The 20956-nt window shown below is 44.2% G+C and overlaps 1 protein-coding gene across 1 annotated transcript in view; it reads left to right on the top strand.

Moving 5' to 3' along the window:
• The window catches only part of LOC147631089 (PHD finger protein ALFIN-LIKE 4-like), a 38988-nt gene extending 20760 nt beyond the window's left edge, over positions 1 to 18228 (top strand). Inside the window, exon 6 of the mRNA XM_086809420.1 lies at positions 17697 to 18228. Coding sequence (XP_086665546.1) covers positions 17697 to 17981 — 285 coding nt within the window. The 3' untranslated portion in view covers positions 17982 to 18228. The remainder of the gene's footprint in view (positions 1 to 17696) is intronic.
• The last annotated feature ends 2728 nt before the right edge of the window (positions 18229 to 20956 follow it).

Genomic DNA, 20956 nt, shown 5'->3' with positions numbered 1-20956 from the left:
TCCCTTGGGTTGGTTTCACAGCCAGGAGCTGAGAGGGGGTGTTAGAAGTCATCTCCTGTCTATTTGTATACACCAGGGCCTCTGTTGTGGGTGTGCCCGCCCGTATATCATTTTTCCACACTCCCCGTATTTTTTCCCTATTTTTTCCATTTTTTCCTAGTGGTGGGAGGGCTGCCAGATGATGCCAGGAGCACCCCAATGCTGGCCGACTGGACTTTCTTCAGGCGTGGGCATCAGGGCTGCTGGCCGACTGCTTTTGCACCAGTCGTGGGCATCAGGCTGCTGGTCGACTGCATTCATGCAGTCGTGGGATTTTCTCCAGTCGTGGGCACTATCTGCTGCTGGCCGACTGCCCTCTTGGAGTTGTATATATTGCCCCTCAGCCCCCCCCACTTTCTCATTCAGTATTTCCGGGATCTTGTGTATAGAGAAGAGTTTACACACCTATCTCTCTGTGTTTCTTGTGCTGATTATTTTCTGCAGTCTACTTGCTCTTGTCTACCCAAGTTTGGTTATCATTTCCGCTGCATATTCTGACAAACTATGCTATGATGTCTCGTATTATTTGGGACAAAGAGCCCACTTCTGTTAAGGAAGCTCTTTCCCAGGAGACTTGGAGGAAAGCCATGCAAGTGGAACTGGAACCCATTGAGAAGAATAACACTTAGGAGTTGGTTCCGAGGCCTTCAAAACGGTCTGTCATTGGTGTCAAGTGGGTCTATAAGACCAAGTATACGTCTGATGGGTCGGTGTACAAGCACACAAGGCTAGACTTGTGGCTAAGAGTTATGCTTAGCGGCTTGGCATCAATTATGAGGATACCTTTGCACCGACAGCGAGGATGACCACGATTCGGACAGTTCTTGCCCTTGCCTCTTCTCAGCGGTGGCCGGTGTATTAGATGGATGTAAAATCTGCGTTCCTTAATGGTGCCTTGCAGGAGGAGATTTATGTTGAGCAACCTCCAGGCTTTGAGGTTCCATGATCAAAGGGGATGGTTTACAGGTTACGGAAGGCCTTGTATGGTCTTAAGCAGGCTCCCAGGGCTTGGAATTAGAAGATTGATTCCGTCTTTCTACGGACAGGTTTTCAGAGATCAGTTGGCAGATCTTAACTTGTATCTCTTTCGGGAAACTCGTATCTCTTTCGGAAACGCGGTTTGGTCACATTGATTATCCTTTATGTGGATGATCTCATTCTCACTAGCGATCATGTGGAGCACATAGCTGTGATGAAGGCTGCCTTCTCAAAGGAGTTTGAGATGACCGACTTAGGCTTACTCCATTTCTTTTTGGGATTGGAGATTTGGTAGACCCAGAGGCGGTTCTTTGTTTTTTAGCAGCGGTATGTTCATGAGTTGCTGGAGACCTTTGGGATGGAGAACTGCAAGTCTGCAAGCCTATTTCTTCACCGATGGACCCGAACACCAAACTTACAATTACTAATCCTTGTGAGCAGGTTGATGCCTCCTTGTATCGGAAGCTTGTTGGTTCATTGATTTGGTTGCTAAACACTAGATTGGACTTGAGCTTTCCCGTGGGACTGTTGAGCTCATTCATGCAGACACCTTTGAAGACTCATTGGGACGCAGGATTGCGGATCTTGTAGGGTACGAAAGATCTTGGACTTTTCTATGACACTAGAGGGGGACGACAGAACGAGACAGACTCCAAGGTTGGAGTGACTCAGATTGGGGAGGAGATCCAGACACGAGGAGAATTACATCAGGTTACGGATTTACCCTTGGCTTAGGAGCTATTTCTTGGAGCAGCAAGAGGCAGTCAACTATTGCCTTGTCTTCTACAGAGACAGAGTACCGGACTGCTTGTGGTGCTGCTTGCGAGGTTGTGTGGTTGCAGAGGTTACTTGGCAAGATTGGGTTTCCATAGAAGGAACCCACAGTCATCCAGTGCGATAACCAGAGCTGCATAGCTATTGCTCGGAACCCAGTCTTTTTCCATGCCCGGACCAAGCACATAGAGATAGTTTGTTCGTGAGAAGATTTTGGCTGGTGTCATCTTGTTTGTTTATTGTTCAATGGAGGACAATGCGGCGGACCTCTTGTCAAAGTCTCTATCTGAGGCGATGCTCCGGCAGCACTCCAGCTCACTGGGGTTGGTTTCACATCCAGGAGCTGAGAGGGGATGTTAGCAGTCATCTCTTGTCTGTATCATATCACTCAATGAGAGCCTCTGTTGTGGGTGTGCCCGCCCAACAGTTCTCTCCATTTTTTTGGCATTTTTTCGTTTTGTTTTTCCTATTTGTCTTGGTCGTGGGGACCGTTGCTATAGGCCGATTGCCTCTGTACTGGCCGACTTCATTTCTTTCTTGGCCGATTGGTCTTTTACCTAGTCATGGACATGTTTGTTGCTGTTGGTTGTTTTTGGGTTGGCCGACCAGCACCATAGGGTGGTATAAATACCACCGTTGTCCTCCACTTCTACATAGGGTGGTATATAGCAGAGTTTATATTTAGCTTCTCTCTCTCTCTCTCTCTCTCTCTCTCTCTCTCTCTCTCTCTCTCTCTCTACACTTTTGCGTTTTCTTTCTCACATCAGTTGTCTGATTTTCCGCTGTGCATTCCGTCACCATCTTGGGATATACTTATCTTCTTTGTACGGCACACATTGATTATCTATCTATCATCTCATTGTGTGCTCTCTTGAGCTTCTCTGCTGTGTGTGTGCGCGCGTGCGCGTGCATTCCTGCAACCCTATTTTCAACATTTAGTATCAGAGCATACTCTCCTTGCTTCTGTGCTACTGTCTACCTCTCACCCCGAGTTGTCTGTCTTCTTGAAATTGGATCAAGGAGCCCTTTTTGGGAGAATAAAGAGGACCGTGAAGTGTGTAGTACTTTGTACTGCAGTTGTTTGGTTGGATTTTCGTTCTGTGTGCATTTTGGGTGATGTTTGCGCGGTTTTCGTTTTTTTTGCAGACATCTTCGGGGATTGGATTTACATTGTTCTTCATCGGATTCTATAGTAGTTTTGTTAGATCTACTACATAGGGGTGTGTAGATACACGAGAAAGCATCTACGGGCTTCACTTCAGCGACATTGATCTCTGCATCTTACGAGTAAAATTTCTACTCACTATACTCTGCATTTCTTTCATACACATTGTAGGTCTCCATTGTCTGCGACCTTATTAGTAGCCACCTTGGTTGCATCAAAGAGCACTCAACACTTTGTAGGTTGCGTGATTACTTACTTGGGTATTATCAGAAATGACAAACAGTGATGTATTTCGGATGTTATCCGCTGAGGATAAGCTTGACGGGACTAACTACCCGTTATGATTCTATATGATGCGGCATGTATTGGTAGCCAAAGGGCTATGGAATGTTGTGGTTGGTATTGAGAACGTCCTAGTTCCTCTGATAAACATGATGTAGAAGGCACATTTGCAGACACAGACTCAATTTCCCTTAATATAGAGGGTATTGTTAGTTGGGTTACTGCAAAAACCCTGTGCAACCAAGTATGCATGTATCTTTTCATACCATGCTCTGGAAGCCTGCTTAAGACCATATAAAGCTTTCTTCAATCTGCATACTTTTGATTCTTGACTTTTCTGAATAAAATCACGAGCGTGAGATACATAGATCTCCTCATGCAAATCTCCATTCAGGAAAGTAGTTTTGATATCCAATTGACGTACATTCCAACCTTTATGTGCTGCAAATGCAATGATAGTCCGCGTGGTAGTCATACGACATGTGGGTGCAAAGGTTTCACCATAGTCAATGCCTTTCTCTTGTGCATAACCCTTTGTAACAAGCCTAGGTTTGTATCGCTTAACACTGTCATCCGCTTTACGTTTGAGCTTGTAAACCCATTTCGTACCAATGGTCTTCTTGCCAACAGGCAAGTCTACCAAATCCCATGTATTATTTTTGAGTATCGAATTATACTCGGATTGCACAGCACTCATCCAATTTTCAAATTCCTTTGCTTCATCAAAGGAGACAAGTTTCTCATCATCACATAAATTGGCAATAAGAGCACAACCTACGTCAACAAGAGATGCATGATGAGATCTTGCACGTGTTCTGCTAGGCAAAGGAGTGGCTAATTTGCTGTCACGTAGTATTTGCATCAACCATTTTAACATACTTTTTAGACTCCACAATTTCTCTTCTTTCCTCATCAACTGCATCATCCATATTTGCCTCATCAATAGACTAATGTGTGGGCTGAAAAACATGTTGATTTATAATCTGTGTGGGCTGATTTTCAGCATTCCTTAGATTACCCAACTGCTCTTTATCAATGTGTCTTGCATTGAACAATGGAAGGAGAGTGTCGAATGTCCTGTGAACATACATTTGCTCCTTTTTACATGAAAGCAAGGATTGAATTGCATCTTCCACAAATACATCATCTTTACTTACAAGAATCCGCTTGGTAGCAGGATGATAGAGATAATAACCTTTACTTTCCGAGCTGTATCCCACAAAAATACGCTTAATAGCCTTATCATCAAACTTGCTGTGAGATTGCTTAAGCACAATGGCATAAGCAAGACAACCAAAAATGCGTAAGTGAGCCATTCCAAGCTTCAAAAGGCGTAATTGTATTCAAAGTTTTTGTAGGACACCTGTTCAAAACATATGTTGCACACATAAGTGCTTCTATCCAGAAACCATGAGGTAACTCCTAACTTTTGACTGTACAACGTGTCATCTCCATGAGTGACATGTTTTTATGTTCAGTTACAACGTTTTGCTGAGGTGTATAGGGAACAATACATTGGTGTTTTATTCCATGTATGCATGAAACTCCTTAAACATATACTCTCCCCTCTCGATCAGTACGCAGGGTACCAATCTTACATGCAGAAGCATTTTAAACCATAGCAGTAAAGTGTTTAAAGCACATAAAAAGTGTTTAAAGCAGTACGGAGGGTACCAATCTTACATGCAGAAGCATTTTAAACCATAGCAGTAAAGTGTTTAAACCATAGCAGTAAAGTGTTTAAAGCATTTTAAACCATAGCAGTAAAGTGTTTAAAGCACATAAAAATCTCTAATTTTTGTTTCAATGGATATAACCAAGTATGTCTAGAATAATCATCAATGAATGTGACAAAATAGAGGTATCTCCCAATAGATAGTGTCCTCATAGGACCACTTACATCATTGTGTATAAGTTGCAATTTTTGGACAGCTCTAATTGAACTATCTTTGGGAAATAATGCTCGCTGTATTTTTCCAAGAATACAATCCTCACAAACATGTTTGATAGGGGCTTCAAGATGTGGCAGCTTAGACACCATGTCATGTTTATGCAAACGCAGCAAACTGCCAAAGTTCAGGTGACTTAAGCTTGCATGCCACAGCTTAGCATCATCCATTGCCTTCGTGGCAGAAACTGTACATGTAGCATGCCTTTGTCTTTCATATGCATCTAGCCTGTAAAGGCCATGAGAGAAGCATCAATTGTCTTGCCATTTGCAATCAAGAACAATACATCTTTCATCCTCAAACTGAACCACTAAGCCAATCTTAGTAATGACAGAGAGATAATAAGTTCTTCTTGATCCCTAGTACATGTAATACATCTGAAAGCATGATTGTTTCACCATTCGCAGTAGTGAGAACAATTTTACCAACTCGTTTTACAAGATTTGAGTTGTTTGCACATGTTATAGTGTTTTCCTCTGGAGCAGATTGAAGTGATGAGAACAAACTACGATGAGAAGTAATGTGCTTACTAGTACCACTGTCAAAATACCAGACATGTACATCTGTAACAGCCATACATACATTCTTATGCGAAGGATTATAACTGCATTGCAAAATAAAAGCCCAATCATCATGTGCATAGTTTGCAGATTCTTTGTTTTCTGCATTGGATGTCGATGCATCAAAATAAAGCCAAACATGAGTCTTTCTTTTTCTCCTTCTCTAGCCGTTTCTTGCACTCATTAATGTAGTGACCAAGTTTTCTACAATAGTTGCATTTGCTCTTTTTCTTTGACTTGTCGCCTTCCTTGTCTACAAGCTTGCCCGATGACTCTAATTTCGGCTTATAACTACCCTGAGAAAAGGATTTACCTTTGCCTCTTTGTTGACTGGCAACAAAAGCCTGGTCTCCTATATGCATGACATATCTATTTTTCCTGGATTGCTCTTCTTGCAAGAGCACAGAAACTAGCTCCTCAAACTTCAAGGCATTTGGATTGCCTTTCATCATGAGTCTAATGTTAGAAGCAAAACTTTGATCTGAGTTTGGCAACATATTCAAGACAGTAGGCACCAATGAACTGTCTGGTCATATTTCATCAACACTGGCCAACTGTTTCTTAAAATCCTTGATTTTTGTAAGGAAACTTTCTATGGAGTCTCCCTCATCCATATGCTTTGACTCTAATTGCTTGTGTATATAAACAGCACGTGCTTTATTATGTACATGGTACAATGACGCAAGTGCATTCATGTTTAGCGGTTTTACATGACCGAATGTGAGGAATGATACTACGCTTAATTGACAAAGTAAGCAACGCATGTGCTTGCGCATCTCTTCCATTCCACTTTGTTTGTTTCTGTGTAGGAGGTATGCTATATTGTGGTAATGTACCATGTGGACTAAGGATGTTTTATTGGTCATCGTGTTATACGGCCCTAATGATGATCATATTTCAGCTTTTATAGTTGATTTAGAGACGTCTTTTTAAATGTCGGATCTTGGACCTTTGCACTATTACTTGGGCATTGAGTCTTGGCAGCATAATGATGGCATTGTTATGTTACAAAGGAAATACATAGATGCATTGTTGAAGACGTTCAATCTTGAAGATTGTAAACCTGTATGCATTTTCAGACTCTGACTGGGTTGGATGTTATGACATACGAGTGTCCACGAGTGGTTTTTGCTTTCGCCTTGGTGATTCATGCATATCATGACTCAACAAGAAGCAACCCATGGTGGCCACTTCTAGTTGTGAATTTGAGTACAGGGCAATGTTTACAGCTACAGTTGAGTGTGTTTGGCTTAGGTGCCTTATTGCTGATTTGGGTATTGGCGAGCCCTTAGGTACTACCATTTTCATTGATAGTTAGAGCGCTATGGCAAGGAATCCATTTTTTCATGCTCGCACAAAGTACATTGAGGTGCACTATCATTATGTCAGGGAGAGATGCTCTGCAGGGGAAATCAGCTTGACTTATGTGCCAACACATGACAACTTAGTAGATTTGTTCACGAAGGCTCTCCCACAAAGAAGTTTGACAAAGCTTTAAACTTACTTTCCTTTGGGGACTGGTCAGGGCTCCCTATCACGGTCCAAAGAGCCTGGCACATCTCTGTACTTCTAGTACCAGCTCACCCCTTATTCACATCATCACTCCCAAGGGTGATTTGTAGCCATATTTGGTAGTGATGTGTGTGAACACACTAGGACCAGCTGGGATACTTTTTCCCTGTTTAGGAGGTTTTTTTCCTCGTGCTAGTATACACCCATCTTGGGGTATACTTATCTTCTTTGTACAACACACATTCATTATCTATCTATCATCTCATTGTGTGCTCTCTTGAGCTTCTCCACTGCATTCTTGCAACCCTATTTCCAACAATTATCAATAAAATACTCATTTGAGTTGTGCAAATCTTGAGGTTATGTTTCTCTTTCTAGCATCTCATCGTTCTCTCTCTCTCTCTCTCTCTCGGGGTAAGCTGAGACTTGGGTGCTTTCTCTTGACGGCGGGTCAGCAGGGAGCACAGGCGGGGCAGACTGCAGGGCAGCGCACAGCTTAGCAGGCTCACCCACGAACTCTCTCTCTCTCTCTCTCTCTCTCTCTCTCTCTCCAAACTCGAGAAGGGATTTGACAAAATCCAAGAGCTCGAAGAGAGAACATCCAAACAAGAGGCTGAGATTTCAGCCTTAAAGGAGGAACTAGTGGAGGCCAAATTGCATGCTAAAAGTCAAGCGGCTGAAATCTCAGCCTTCAAAAAGGAGTTGGAAGCCACTTCAAAAGGCAAGCTTGAGGATGGAAAATTTCAGCTCTCCTTTATTGAAGAGCTGAATACCATCAAGGAACAAATGAGGATCATTCGAGAGGAGGAGGAGCAACATAAAGAGAAGACATCTTCATGGGTGGAGGTGATCACAAAGACACAAAAGAAGATGGACGAGGCGGAGAAATGGATCGAGGTCGCCAAGAAAGGGAAAGTTGGAGCACCCCGACTCCGTCACCGAGAGATAGCAGCTATCCGAATGAGACACCAGATGGAGACACAGGAGAGGGTAGCTCGCTTTCATTCAGACTCAGGGTACATGTTCACGCCATTCACAGCCTCAGCATCGGCGATGTATGATATCTTATATCGCTCTTATGGCACTGGATGGAGTTAGACATAGATCTGCATAGCATGCTTGTACTACCCCTTCAGCATATAGAGATGCATCTTGCCTTAGCACTCCATCCACATCCTGCGAGACCTATGGGACCAGTTTGAGACTTGCAGTATGGAACTGCAACGGAGCAAACTGGATGTGGGGGCCTTTGAGGACAGATTCAGAGATAGGGACATCATCTTCTACTCGGAGACACATCAGGCCCCAGGCAGCACATTACCGAGAGTGGCGGGATACAGATTGGAGACGACTTGTAGACAGGAGGCCCGTTCGAAGCATGGTGGTCGCGGATCTGGAGGAGTTGCAGTTCTTTTTAGAGAGGAGCTTCAGCCACTCATCCATGTTATGCGCCGTGATGAGAGCGCGAGGTACATGTGGGTCAGATGAGGGTAGACCCCTATACATTGCTAATGTGTTCTCGAGGGAGGGAGATGTTATCATACTTGGGGACTTTAATGCTCGAACGGCTGAGTACCAGACCTCCTTCTTTGACACTTCGGAGGAGATGTTGAGAGAGATAGATGTGGAGGAGATGTGTTTGACTTGGAGATCACAGGATGAGGTGCAGTGTAGTGAGTATGGGAGATACCTCTTGGAGATGGGGACTGCACATGGGCTGGCCATTTTAAATGGCCTAGAGAGGTATCGACTTGCCAGTGGCTTTACTTGCTTTCCACACAGACATGGGCCCAGCACAGTGGATTATGTTCTAGCCTCGCCAACCTTCATCCCGAGTATCCAGGATTTTGTGATTGGCCCCAAGCCCATCGGAGTTACGGTGGATCATGCACTTCTCTCCTTTACGGTGGATTTCAGTACCCGCCAGGTTGGGCAGTCCTCCTCTCACCCGAGATATACCTTCTGTAGAGAGACTGATGGAGTATACACCGCAGAGATCTACAGCTTGTTGAGTGCAGAGGATCCACAGAGGCCATTAGCAGAGCTCACACAGATCCTGACAGAGGCCCTACATACAGCTGCAGCGACGGCCTTCCCACACACGCAGCCCACAGTACGACCACGTCCTGGGAGCATGCCCCAAAATAGTTGGTATGATGATGACTGTAGGGAGCTCAGAGCCCGGCTACAAAGAGAGGTGGCCACAGGTGTTACTACATATAGGCAGTCACGCATCATCTTCCGATCCCTCATTCGGCGGAAGAAGAGAGCATTCTTAGCTCGGCTGGAGAGAGACATCTATCAGTTGTTTTTGAGTCAGGATTCTGGGGAGGCCTGGAGATTGCTTAGAGAGCACCCCTCGCCTCTGGCCATTACCTCTCCAGATACATGGGGCGAGTATGCAGCTTGCCTCTACATAGTACCATAGCAGCCACCACTACCAAACCCTCCAGAGCCTTGTCCACCCACTTCTACCTTCTTCACAGCAGAGATGGTGAGGAGGGCCATCAACAGATTGCATACAGGGAGGGCACAGGATCATGAGGGCATTGTAGCCGAGCATTTCATACATGCTAGAGATATGATTGTAGACTTGCTAGCTCTCATGTTTAATAGAGCCATGTGTGAGGGGTTTCCTAGGACTTGGAGTACTTCCACGATTGTGCCGGTACTCAAGTCTGGAGATCCGAGCCTGCCGACTAACTACCGCACCATTATGATTGGTCACTCGTTGGCCAAGCTATGTGCCTCTATTCTTGAGCAGGAGTTGAGCAGATGGGCAGAGAGACAAGGGGTCCGAGCTCAGGGACAGGCCGGTTTCAGGAGGAGATTCTCTACTTTGGATCATATCTTTATCCTCAGGGCTATCATTGAGGAGGGCAGAGCACATGGGAGGAGGATCTACTGTGGCTTTGTGGATTTCCACAAGGCCTTGTAAATTGGAATCTCTGTGTTGGAAGGATGGCTTGGCGGTGGTGGTGATCTCAAAGGAGAGGCGGAGTGGTAGTGGAGCTCGTTGCAGTAGAGCCGTTGGGTAGTTGGGGGCGGCTGTGTTGTGCTGTCTAGTAGTAGTAGAGGATGAAAATGGGTGGCGGGCATGCGGTTCTAGATTGGTGGCAGTTGGCTTTGTGGCTCTGATGCGGTGGTCGGCTACTAGCTTTGTGTGGGCAGTTGGACTACGCTTGGGCAGCAGAGAGAGGGCAAGAGTTGATCCCAATGCAGAGAGCTGATGGGGGAGAGAGAGACAATAATGTTGACTAGCAAGATAATCAACACATCAAACATGGGTTTAATTAAGGATTAAGAGTCCTGGGAAGCATATTTGTATCATGATGTTTGGTCCTTTTTATAGGAGAGGCCTCCCTTTACAAGGTGTGTGCATATGTTGCCACATGTCAAGGCATGATGCCAAGTGTCCCTAATGTTGGGTGTTGGACTCACACACTCACACACACAAACCTGCACATTAGGGTTAGGTGCAGGGTAGAGAAGCTCACACACAGAAATGAGAGAGAGAGAGAGAGAGAGAGAGAGAGAGAGAGAGAGAGAGAGAGAGAGCCAAAAGTGTGGTATCCACAAAATGCAAGTCAACCCTTGCATGTGTGCCACATCCATATAATATAGAAGTGCAAAATATTATATGTTAAGAGTGTCCTTCCACACTTGATGTCCAAAGGGAAAAACCACATGGGAAAAAGTGCCCTTGGTTAAGCCCTGTTCACACATAGCACTACCATAAGTGAGCATATGCCTACAAATCCCCCCTGTAGTGGAAGTGTGAACCTGTACAAGGGTAGCAGATCACTCTCTGTATGAGAGTAAGCCCAAAGCTTTGCGGAAAGCTTCAAACTTTTCTGGAGGTAAAGCCTTTGTGAATAGATCTGCAATATTATCCTGTGTAGGGCAATAAGATAAACTGATCTCCCCTGCATGTAGCCTCTCTCTGACATAGTGATAATGAATCTCTATGTGCTTGGTACGTGCATGAAATACTGGATTTCGTGCCACGGCCAAAGCACTCTGGCTATCAGTGAGAATGGTGGTGGGTGTTTGCTGACACTCACGAAGATCAGCCAATAGTCTCCTCAACCATACACAATCTACTGTAGCTGTAAAGACTGCCCTGTACTCAGCCTCACAAGTAGATGTAGCAACAGTGGGTTGCTTTTTACTCAACCAAGATATGCATGAACTGCCAAGAAAAAAACAATTCCCACTGGTGGATTGCCTGGTATCATAATCACCAGCCCAATCTGAATCACCGTATGCATAAAGCTGCAAGCTGCCCTCCCTGGGATAGAACAAACCAAGATCCAGGGTACCCTTAAGATAACGAAAAATGCGTTTGACTGCTTGCCAATGCTTTGTGCCTGGGTTGTGCATGAATTTGCTCAACAAAGACACCCCAAAAGATATGTCTGGCCTCATGTTACACAAGTAAATGAGGCATCCCACTGCCTGGCTGTAAATGCCGGTCTCAAAAGGCTCTCCAATATCATGCATAGTAAGCCGTACACCTGGTTCTACCGGAGTAGAAATGGGCTTACATTCATCCATGTGAAACCTTTTTAGCAAACTTTTTATGTACTTAGTTTGCTGCATAACAATGCCATCATCTGTATGCATAAACTGTATGCCGGGATAGTAGTGTAAAGGTCCCAAATCTGACATATCAAATTCAGCTTTCAAATCAGATTTGAAATCTGAAATTTGTGCTTTGCTAGTACCTGTAATGAGCATGTCATCTACATACAAGACGACTATGAGAACATCGGCATCGGTTTTCTTCACATACAATGTGCTTTCAGCTGGACTATTCTCATAACCTTGGCTGGTTAGATGAGCATGTATCTTATCATACCAAGCTCTTGGAGCTTGCTTTAACCCATACAATGCTTTGTGCAACCTGCATACTTTATGTTCCTCACCAGGAACTACAAAACCAATGGGCTGATTTACATATACTTCCTCCTGTAAATCCCCATTTAAGAATGCAGTTTTGATATCCAATTGATGCACTTTCCATCCTTTATGGGCAGCCAATGCAATCACTGAAATTATTGTGGTCATTCTCGAAGTAGGAGCAAAAGTCTCTTCATAATCTATTCCCTTTTTCTGGGAGTAGCCTTTAGCCACAAGTCTTGCTTTGTACCTGTCAATAGTACCATCAGACTTTCTTTTGACTTTGTACACCCACTTTGTTCCAATTACATGCTTGCCTTTAGGCAATTCCACAAGATCCCATGTATTGTTCTTCATGATAGAAGAAATTTCAGCTTGCATAGCTTGCAACCAATGCTCATTCTCATGTGCTTCTTCATAAGAAGAAGGCTCTTCTGAATCAAAGAGACCACCCATTGCGAATGCAGACTCCCCACGATGTACATTCAAAGCATGGCTGGAACTAGCCCTTGTTCTACCTGTGAGTGGAGTTGCAAGTTTGCTTTCTTGCAAAGTTTTCAGCAACCATCTTGGCACTGACTTGGTTGTGTCTATGGCTGTTTGCTCTTCCCTGACAAGATCTTCCACTTCTTCCATAGAAGGGGGCTGAATGGCTGGCTGGTCCACATGTTCTACATGTGGATTTTCTTGTGTAGGGGCTGGCTGATCTGAATCCCCCCTAATTGCAATGGGTAAAAGTCCATCAAACATGTCCTGTAAGCCTGTATCATTGCTTTTATACAAGCTGTACATGGGCTGTTCTGAATTTTCAGCAAATACCACATCTCTACTGACAAAAATTCTTCGTGTAGTTGGATTATAAAGACGGTATCCTTTGCTTTCATTGCTGTAGCCCACAAAAATGCATTTAATTGCATTGTCATCAAGCTTTGTTCGGAGTTGTTCTGGCACATGTGCATATGCCAAACACCCAAATGTACGCATATAATCCACTGTTGGCTTTCGGCTATACCAAGCCTCAAATGGTGTTATGGTTTTCAAAGCTTTTGTTGGACACCTGTTCAACACATGAGTTGCACACATTATAGCTTCCATCCAAAATTTGTGAGGCAACTTTTGTGCTTTCACCATGCATCTTGCCATTTCCATGAGAGATCTATTTTTCCTTTCAGCTACACCATTCTGCTGCGGTGTATAAGGCACAGTACATTGGTGTTTGATGCCCTTTTGAAGCATATAATCCTTGAATGCATTTGACATGTATTCTCCACCTCTATCTGAGCGGAGTGTTTGGACTTTACATGCACACATATTTTCAGCCATTGCTACAAAGTGTCGAAAGCATGTAAACACATCTGCTTTTGCTTTCAAAGGGTAAACCCAAGCAAACCTGGAGTAGTCATCAATGAATGTGACAAAGTAAAGATGCCCCCCTATGGATGGTGTCCGCATTGGACCACATACATCACTATGTATGAGCTGTAATTTACTTTCAGCTCTAACAGCTCCATCTTTGGGGAATGGTTTTCGTTGCATCTTTCCCAAAATACACCTCTCACATACATGTCTTGATGGAGACTCAAGAGGCGGCATATTATCAACCATATGATGCTTCTGCAAAAGCATCAAACTCTGAAAATTTACATGCCCAAAACGAGCATGCCATAGCTCTGCATCATGCATAGCAAGAGTGTGGGCAGCCACTGTATTTGCATCATAAGTGCGCTTGTCATAGCTGTCCAGCTTATACAAGCCTTTGTATCGTGTTCCAGAAGTGACTATTTCATAACCCTTTGATGGGTCTTTTACCAAACACTTCCCATCTTCAAATTCAACCTTTAAACCTTGGTCGTTTATGGCTGAGACTGAGAGCAGATTTTTCTTTATTTCTGGAACATACAATACATTTTTCATACATATATTGGCACCATTGGCTGCAATAAGTATGACATTACCAATTCCCTTTACTGGATATGTGGTATGATCTGCACATGATACAGTGCGGCCATTTGAAGCATAAACCAAGTGCTGAAATACATCTTTGCATGAAGTGATGTTGCTCGAAGCACCACTATCAAAATACCATGATGCATTCTGTCTGCCAGATGCAATGCAAGACATATCAGTGTCTGAAGCACCTGGTGTGTCACTAGTGCATGTGACCAAAAAAGTGTAGTCTTCCTGGATTACATTAGCTAATTGCTGTGCTTTGTCATCCGAAGAGTCTGCTACTGCATTGCCTGCTTCTTTCTTTTTCTCTTTTGCAATCCGCTTCCTACATTCACTGATGTAGTGTCCAAGCTTATGGCAGTAGTGACATTTGCCCTTCTTTTTGGGCTTGTTTGCATCCCCTTTGTCAGACTTTTCACCACTAGAAGAGGGCTGTCCATGACCAGCCTTGCTAGACTGTTGTTCCCCATGCTTAAAGCTCTTTGCTTTACCCTTATCCTCGGCTGTAAATGCCTTTTCTCCACCACGGTTGCTCGATAAGTTTGCTCTTGTTTGCTCTTCCTGCAAGAGTAAACCCACGAGCTCTTCAAAAGTGACGGGATCACCACCTCCTCTCATTGAGAGGTTGAGAGAGGTGTGAAAGCCCAAGTAGGAAGGCGGTAAAGAATGAAGAGTGTTGGTGACCATCTGTCTGTCTGGGATAACCTCATCAATGTTTAGCAATTGTTCCTGCAAATCTTTCACTTTGGTGAGATGATCTGCCATGGAGTCACCCTCATCCATAGAAAGAAGATCCAATTGCCTCTTCAAGTAGGCAACTCTTGCCTCGTTGCGTACCTGATACATTGCTTCCAATGTGTCCCATGCAAGCTTCGATGTCTTGCATGAACGAATGTGCGGAATAATAGTCCTTTTCACTGAAAGGGCTATCAATGACATGGCCTGTGCATCTCTAGAGTCCCATCTCTTCTGCTCTTGTGTGAGAGCAGGATCTACATCAGGAGCTCTTTATTTTGAAAACCCCCAAATTTCTACAAATAAGAGAGGTTCAATTTGCTGATTTTGACCTCAATTTTGAAAACCCCCAAATTGCAGTCAAAGCAACATGCCCAATTTTATCAATTTGTCCTGAAATTGAGAAATCTCCCAAATTGCACTTGCAATTTTCCTGTGAATTTGATTTGCACAGAAGTGTCTGCTAAATCTGCATATGACCTGCACTGGAATGGCTGCAGATTTTGTATTTGTGTTTGACCAAAAATTTGTACAGAAAATACCTTTGGTAGCACTTGTGAGGAAGCAAGTGCTTGGCGGTGAGCATACAGTTGAACAGAGGTAACGGCCTGGCCAAGTCGTGCAGAACAGCAGGGAGTCGTTGCAGTTGGAGAACACACGAAGCTGCAGACTGGTGTATGCACGTGGCAGCTGGCGGAGGCGTGCAGAGTTGCAGGTGTTGTGAGATATGCAGAGCTGCAGACGGGCGCACAAAGGTGACGAGGCAGGCGCGCTGGAGTCGCTAGCGATGGCGGACCAGCAGAGGCACGTTAGCTGCAGGTGTCGAAGAGGCGCACGCAACTGCCAAGCCAGGCGCAGGCAAGGCGGCGCCGGAGACCCGGCGGCAGCGAAACAGACAACGGGCGGGCTCTCGGCGGAATGGAGTCGACGGAGGTAGTCTGGCTGGAGCGAAAGGTCGAAGGGTGCACACGGCAGTCGACGGTCGGACTAGCCGACGGGGACGGAACTGCTGAGCAGGTCGGCGGTGGGCGACGGCGACGAAGGCCGAGCAGAACGGACGGCGTAGGACGTCCGGAGCAGGAACGGCGACCGGTGGCTGTGACGGAGCGAGGGCGCGTCGGACGGCGTGGCGGCTAGTCTGCAGGCGTCGACGGGACGGGACGGGACGGAGGGGCGACGTCGGTGCTGACCGTCGACGGGTCTGGGCAGCCTGCTCGGGGCGCTAACGGAGTTACGGCGGCTGGAGATGGCGGTGCCGCCTACGAGCTAGGCGGTGGCGGTGGGCTCCCCACTAGTGCCGCCCGATACCGGTGGCTGGACGGAGGAGCGCCGACGGAACCAGACAATCCAGCGACGGAAAAATGCAAGCGACAGAATCCGACGGACGGAAAAACGCAAACGACGGAATTTCGCAGCCTGTGGACGGAATTTCGTAGGAATTTTTCCAGCAGCAGAATAGCAGGGCCAGCTCCCAGCTCTGATACCAAATGTTGGGTGTTGGACTCACACACTCACACACACAAACCTGCACATTAGGGTTAGGTGCAGGGTAGAGAAGCTCACACAGAGAAATGAGAGAGAGAGAGAGAGAGAGAGAGAGAGAGAGAGAGAGAGAGAGAGCCAAAAGTGTGGTATCCACAAAATGCAAGTCAACCCTTGCATGTGTGCCACATCCATATAATATAGAAGTACAAAATATTATATGTTAGAGTGTCCTTCCACACTTGATGTCCAAGGGGAAAAACCACATGGGAAAAAGTGCCCTTGGTTAAGCCCTGTTCACACATAGCACTACCATAAGTGAGCATATGCCTACACCTAAGAGGTGTCACCTTCACACATCATTGCTTACATAAGATCCTTCTAAGAGGTTGTTCCCACACACAAAAGAACCCACACACTAGCGGCTGCTCACACACGCTAGAACCGCTTTATTTTAACCTAGAATACTAAGTAAATAGGTGCGAGTTTACACAACCACCTAGTGCGTGTTTAGTCCCACATTAATCACTATTAATATTTAACAAGCAACCAATTAGGGTTTGCTTTTTTGCCTTTGCAACCATTTTATGCATGTGTGTTGGGTCCTGAAAAATAGATATTTGCACACATTTAGAGATGCAAAGTTGAGAGAAGGTGGCAAGGTAGAAAGTTCCCATTTTGCCCAAACGGCCATAAAAAATAGTAAAACAAAATAGGAAGAAAAAAAACGAGCATAAAAAAAGTCACCCAAAAAAAAAGGGTTGTTTAAAAAAACAATAGTTTCGCTTGCATAATTTTCACCGTACTGTATTTTATGTACCTCATGTTCCCTTTGAATCTCGAGAGGAGGATGGGATTAGCCTATCAGTTCCCGAGGAGCTTCATGCGATTCTCTTCGAATACGATGAGGAGGAGGATGAGGCTATCAAGACAGAGAGCTTGGAGATTGAGCCGGTGATGGATATGGAGCCGAGCCTATAGATGGACCGAATTAGAAGTGCACGACTTGCCCCTAGTGCTCTGCAAGAAAGGGGCTACTCAGGGCACATGGGTGTAGGTCACAATCCTAAGCCAATACAGTATACTCAAGGCATGGGTGTAGGTCACCATCCTAAGGAAATATATTGCCAAGAAGGCCATGTAAGATCCCTCCCTATAAGCTTCCCTACAGGCAAGTCAAAGTGTAGTCTGCCTCCAAGAATGTGATGGAGCTGATGGCGGCAGCTCTTGTGTGTGCATTGAAAAGAGGGGGGGGTTGGGGGGTTGTAGTGACCTGTAGGAACTTGAATGCGAATGGTCTGTATTTTTGTTTTGTTTTGTTCTTTTTTGTTGATATCCATATACATTTTGTGTGCAACAAATTGGCAGGATAAACCTACAAAGCAGGCACCTCTATCTAAACCTCTATCTAAGGAGGGAGATGAAGAAGCTTTGGATGAAGATGAAGAGGAAGAGGAAGAGGGAGAGACTTACTGTGGTGCTTGTGAAGGAAGCTATTCCTCTTCAAGTTCGGAGTTTTGGATTCTATGTGATGTTTGTGAAAAGTGGTTTCACGGCAAGTGTGTAAAGATCACTGCAGCTAGGGCTGAGCACATCAAGCAGTATAAATGCCCTTCATGCATCATCAACAAAAGGGCACGTCCACAATGGTGAATGTGCATAATGCTTAACACCTAAAGCCCATAACCTTGTTTGGTTTTGAACTGGCCTGTTTGAAGGCTGCTGCAAGGCTTTAGGACATTTACTGTAGAAGTGTTAGTAGATCAATATTGGTGTTATTAGCTATCAGGATTGTGAACATGGTTTAGTTTTTAATCTTTCTAATTATTAATTTTTGTTTATACAGAACCATCAAAGTTGAGTTTCGTCTACATATCCTTTCTTGAGAAAGAGTGTTTCCTTATTTGGGATTTTGTAGTGAAAAAAACATAATTGCGTACAGTTTATGCTTGGATATGTGAAAAATAGGAAATCTTCTTCTTTACCCTCATATTAGAGGCCGTGTTTCAGAGGTACATAGAAATTAGAATGGGGTTCAAATAGAGGTACGCTGTAGTGTTTTAAATGTTAATCTTTACGCAAAGTATAGCTTTTTTCATGTTTGACAGTGCTCAAGTTAAACCTATAAGTTGCTGTTATGTACATCGGATAAGTGTGCAGTGATGATCATGATGACACAATCTGTTTGGCACTGGCATTGGTGGCACTTAATAAGTTCCTTGGATGTCCCTACTCATACCTGGCCCAAAAGAACTCTCTTCAGGCATGCATGAGTCTTTCGTAATGCCTCTTAATTGTAAGAGAACGTGAGAGATGGTAGAGGCAGAGTTCCCTGGCACCCCTTGTTCAGTAGACATGTCATTATCCTTTAATAATTCCTAAAACATTTAGTGAGCAATGAATCATGCATTAGTCCTTTACTTTCAACCTTGCTTTACCAATGTTGTAACAAAGTAGTATTTGGTTATCCAAGGTAAAGCATATTCAAGGTAAAGCATATTATGCAACTTGTAGGTTGTAGGTAGGTGGGATTGGATGCATCATCCCATCCAATGGTTTGGCAACATTGCTCCATCCCTCGACAAGATTGCTGATGTGTTCATGTATACCAAGCTTCTTGCTATGCGAGATGACTATGTGAGCCTCGTGTTCATGGAGGAGGAGCAAATTAACGACATGATTGAATACTCCAATAGCTTGGGAGAATCCAATGAAGAAATGTTGTTGGATTGAGGTGTGCATAACACAGACTCCTGGGAGCATTTGGAGCTGAGAACTCTTAACATTGACTTTTATCCCAAGTAGTCTCTAGATTAATAGGAGTCCTTCACGTCTTTGGACGAGTACTTAGATAGTAAGCAAAGAGTACTTGCTACTTTTCTTGTCAATGAAAGGATTGTTCATTTGGTGCATGTGCGAGAAAGTGGAGTGCCTAGTCTCACCCGCGTGAAGATCCGGAACTGTTCGAGTATGGCTCAACTAGAGGTTGGTATTTTGTAGTCTCGCGTTGTATGCAATTTTAAAAACATGGACAAACTAAAGCATGCAAAAAAAAAAAAACCACGAAAAACACTGCTATTATTTTCTATTAAGTAACAATCTAGATTTTAATAGCCAATCTTCTCATGATATAAGGTCAATTCGGATTTATTCAAGCAGAGAGTGTAGCTCGAGGTTGAGGTTGATAGCGTTTGAGATGAGCAAGATGAGTTGTACATATAGATCTATACAAAGGTGGAGAGTGTTGATAGTTGAGTCACTAGAGCTTGCTTTTGTTCCTACGCAATCACTCCTTTGTTTGACACCAGAGGATTTTCATTCGAGTTTGAGGAATCGTCGTCGAGGTAGCACATGGAGTACAAATCTCCTCTTGGTGTGGTGGAGCCAAAACATGATAGTGATGGGAATGTTCACACATGGGGACTTGTCATCATTTTGATTTTCACGATTGGATGATGATCTAGAGTGATGGTCTTCATTGTTTAGTGATCATTGGTGGTTCCTCAATGTTGTGCTTTTTGACACACACCTCTAGATGAATTCCTTTGGTGTACCAACACCACGAGTATTTGAACCGCCCCAATCTATGTTTGCAGCATCCCTCACCCTCATTGCATTCATGGCAGCCTACAAGTCTACTCCAGTGTGATTGTCATGATCCGAAGAAGATCTACTAGCCGAGAGCTCTCCCTTGGCATTTTTCTAGTACAATTCTTTCTCCTCCTCTATGTAGCCCCCCAAGGGCATCTCAATCCACCATGGGCAATTTCTCCTCTGCCATTCGTAAAGTTGGCCATACCACAACGCAAATCTAGAAATAGTTTGGAGTACATGCATGCATCGCTATTGAAAGAGCACTATGCTCTAACTAGTGGAGCACCTGCTCAAGTTTACCCGTGGCATGTAAGGATATAAATTACTTGCTTTGTGATATCAAAGAATTTCATATGGTTAAAAACTCCAACATAAACATCAAATGGTTGATTCTACTTGCATAGATTATACCCACTTGTATATCACCCTTCTCGATGCACACACAATGTCAACCTGTTGAGATATAATAGATTGATCCATCTTAATCTTCTCTATTAAGTTGATCCATCTTAATCTTCTCTATTAAATTGATCCATCTTAATCCATTTTTGGAATGGATTGTAAATTATTTTGTGATTGAGAGACACCGCCCCATCAAGAAACTCCTTCGAGGAAGGATGCTCAAGCAACTTGAAAGGCTCACCAATGGGCAACATCTGCAAACCCGAAATGATGGACTCCGTCTCTGTGCATAACTGTTACAACTAAACCTCCATGCTCAGCCATGGAAAAAACTTCTTATCACACCACGTGGCATGCCATAGATTTTGCAGACACTTTCTTCTCCTCCCAATAAGGAGAGCCATTTCACTCTCATATTGTCCGGAAAGGCAACTATGGACAATTGATAAAGCTTTTCAATTGTCACATAACTATGCTTTCCATCAAATGGTAGCACCCACAACACATCAAACCATTCATCCTTGAGTTTTAGGTTAAGAATCGAAAGAACCTACATGGTTCCAAGAAAGCTACATTAGCATGAGCAATGAAATTAGAGAAATCCCCACACTTGGAATAGTCTCACCATACCC

Source organism: Cibotium barometz, chromosome 15 (assembly GCF_041138505.1).
Source record: "Cibotium barometz isolate CiBa-2024 chromosome 15, ASM4113850v1, whole genome shotgun sequence".
NCBI classification, from domain to species: Eukaryota; Viridiplantae; Streptophyta; class Polypodiopsida; order Cyatheales; family Cibotiaceae; genus Cibotium; species Cibotium barometz.
Note: the sequence above shows the minus strand (reverse complement) of the source record. Positions and strands in the feature narration are given on the sequence as shown.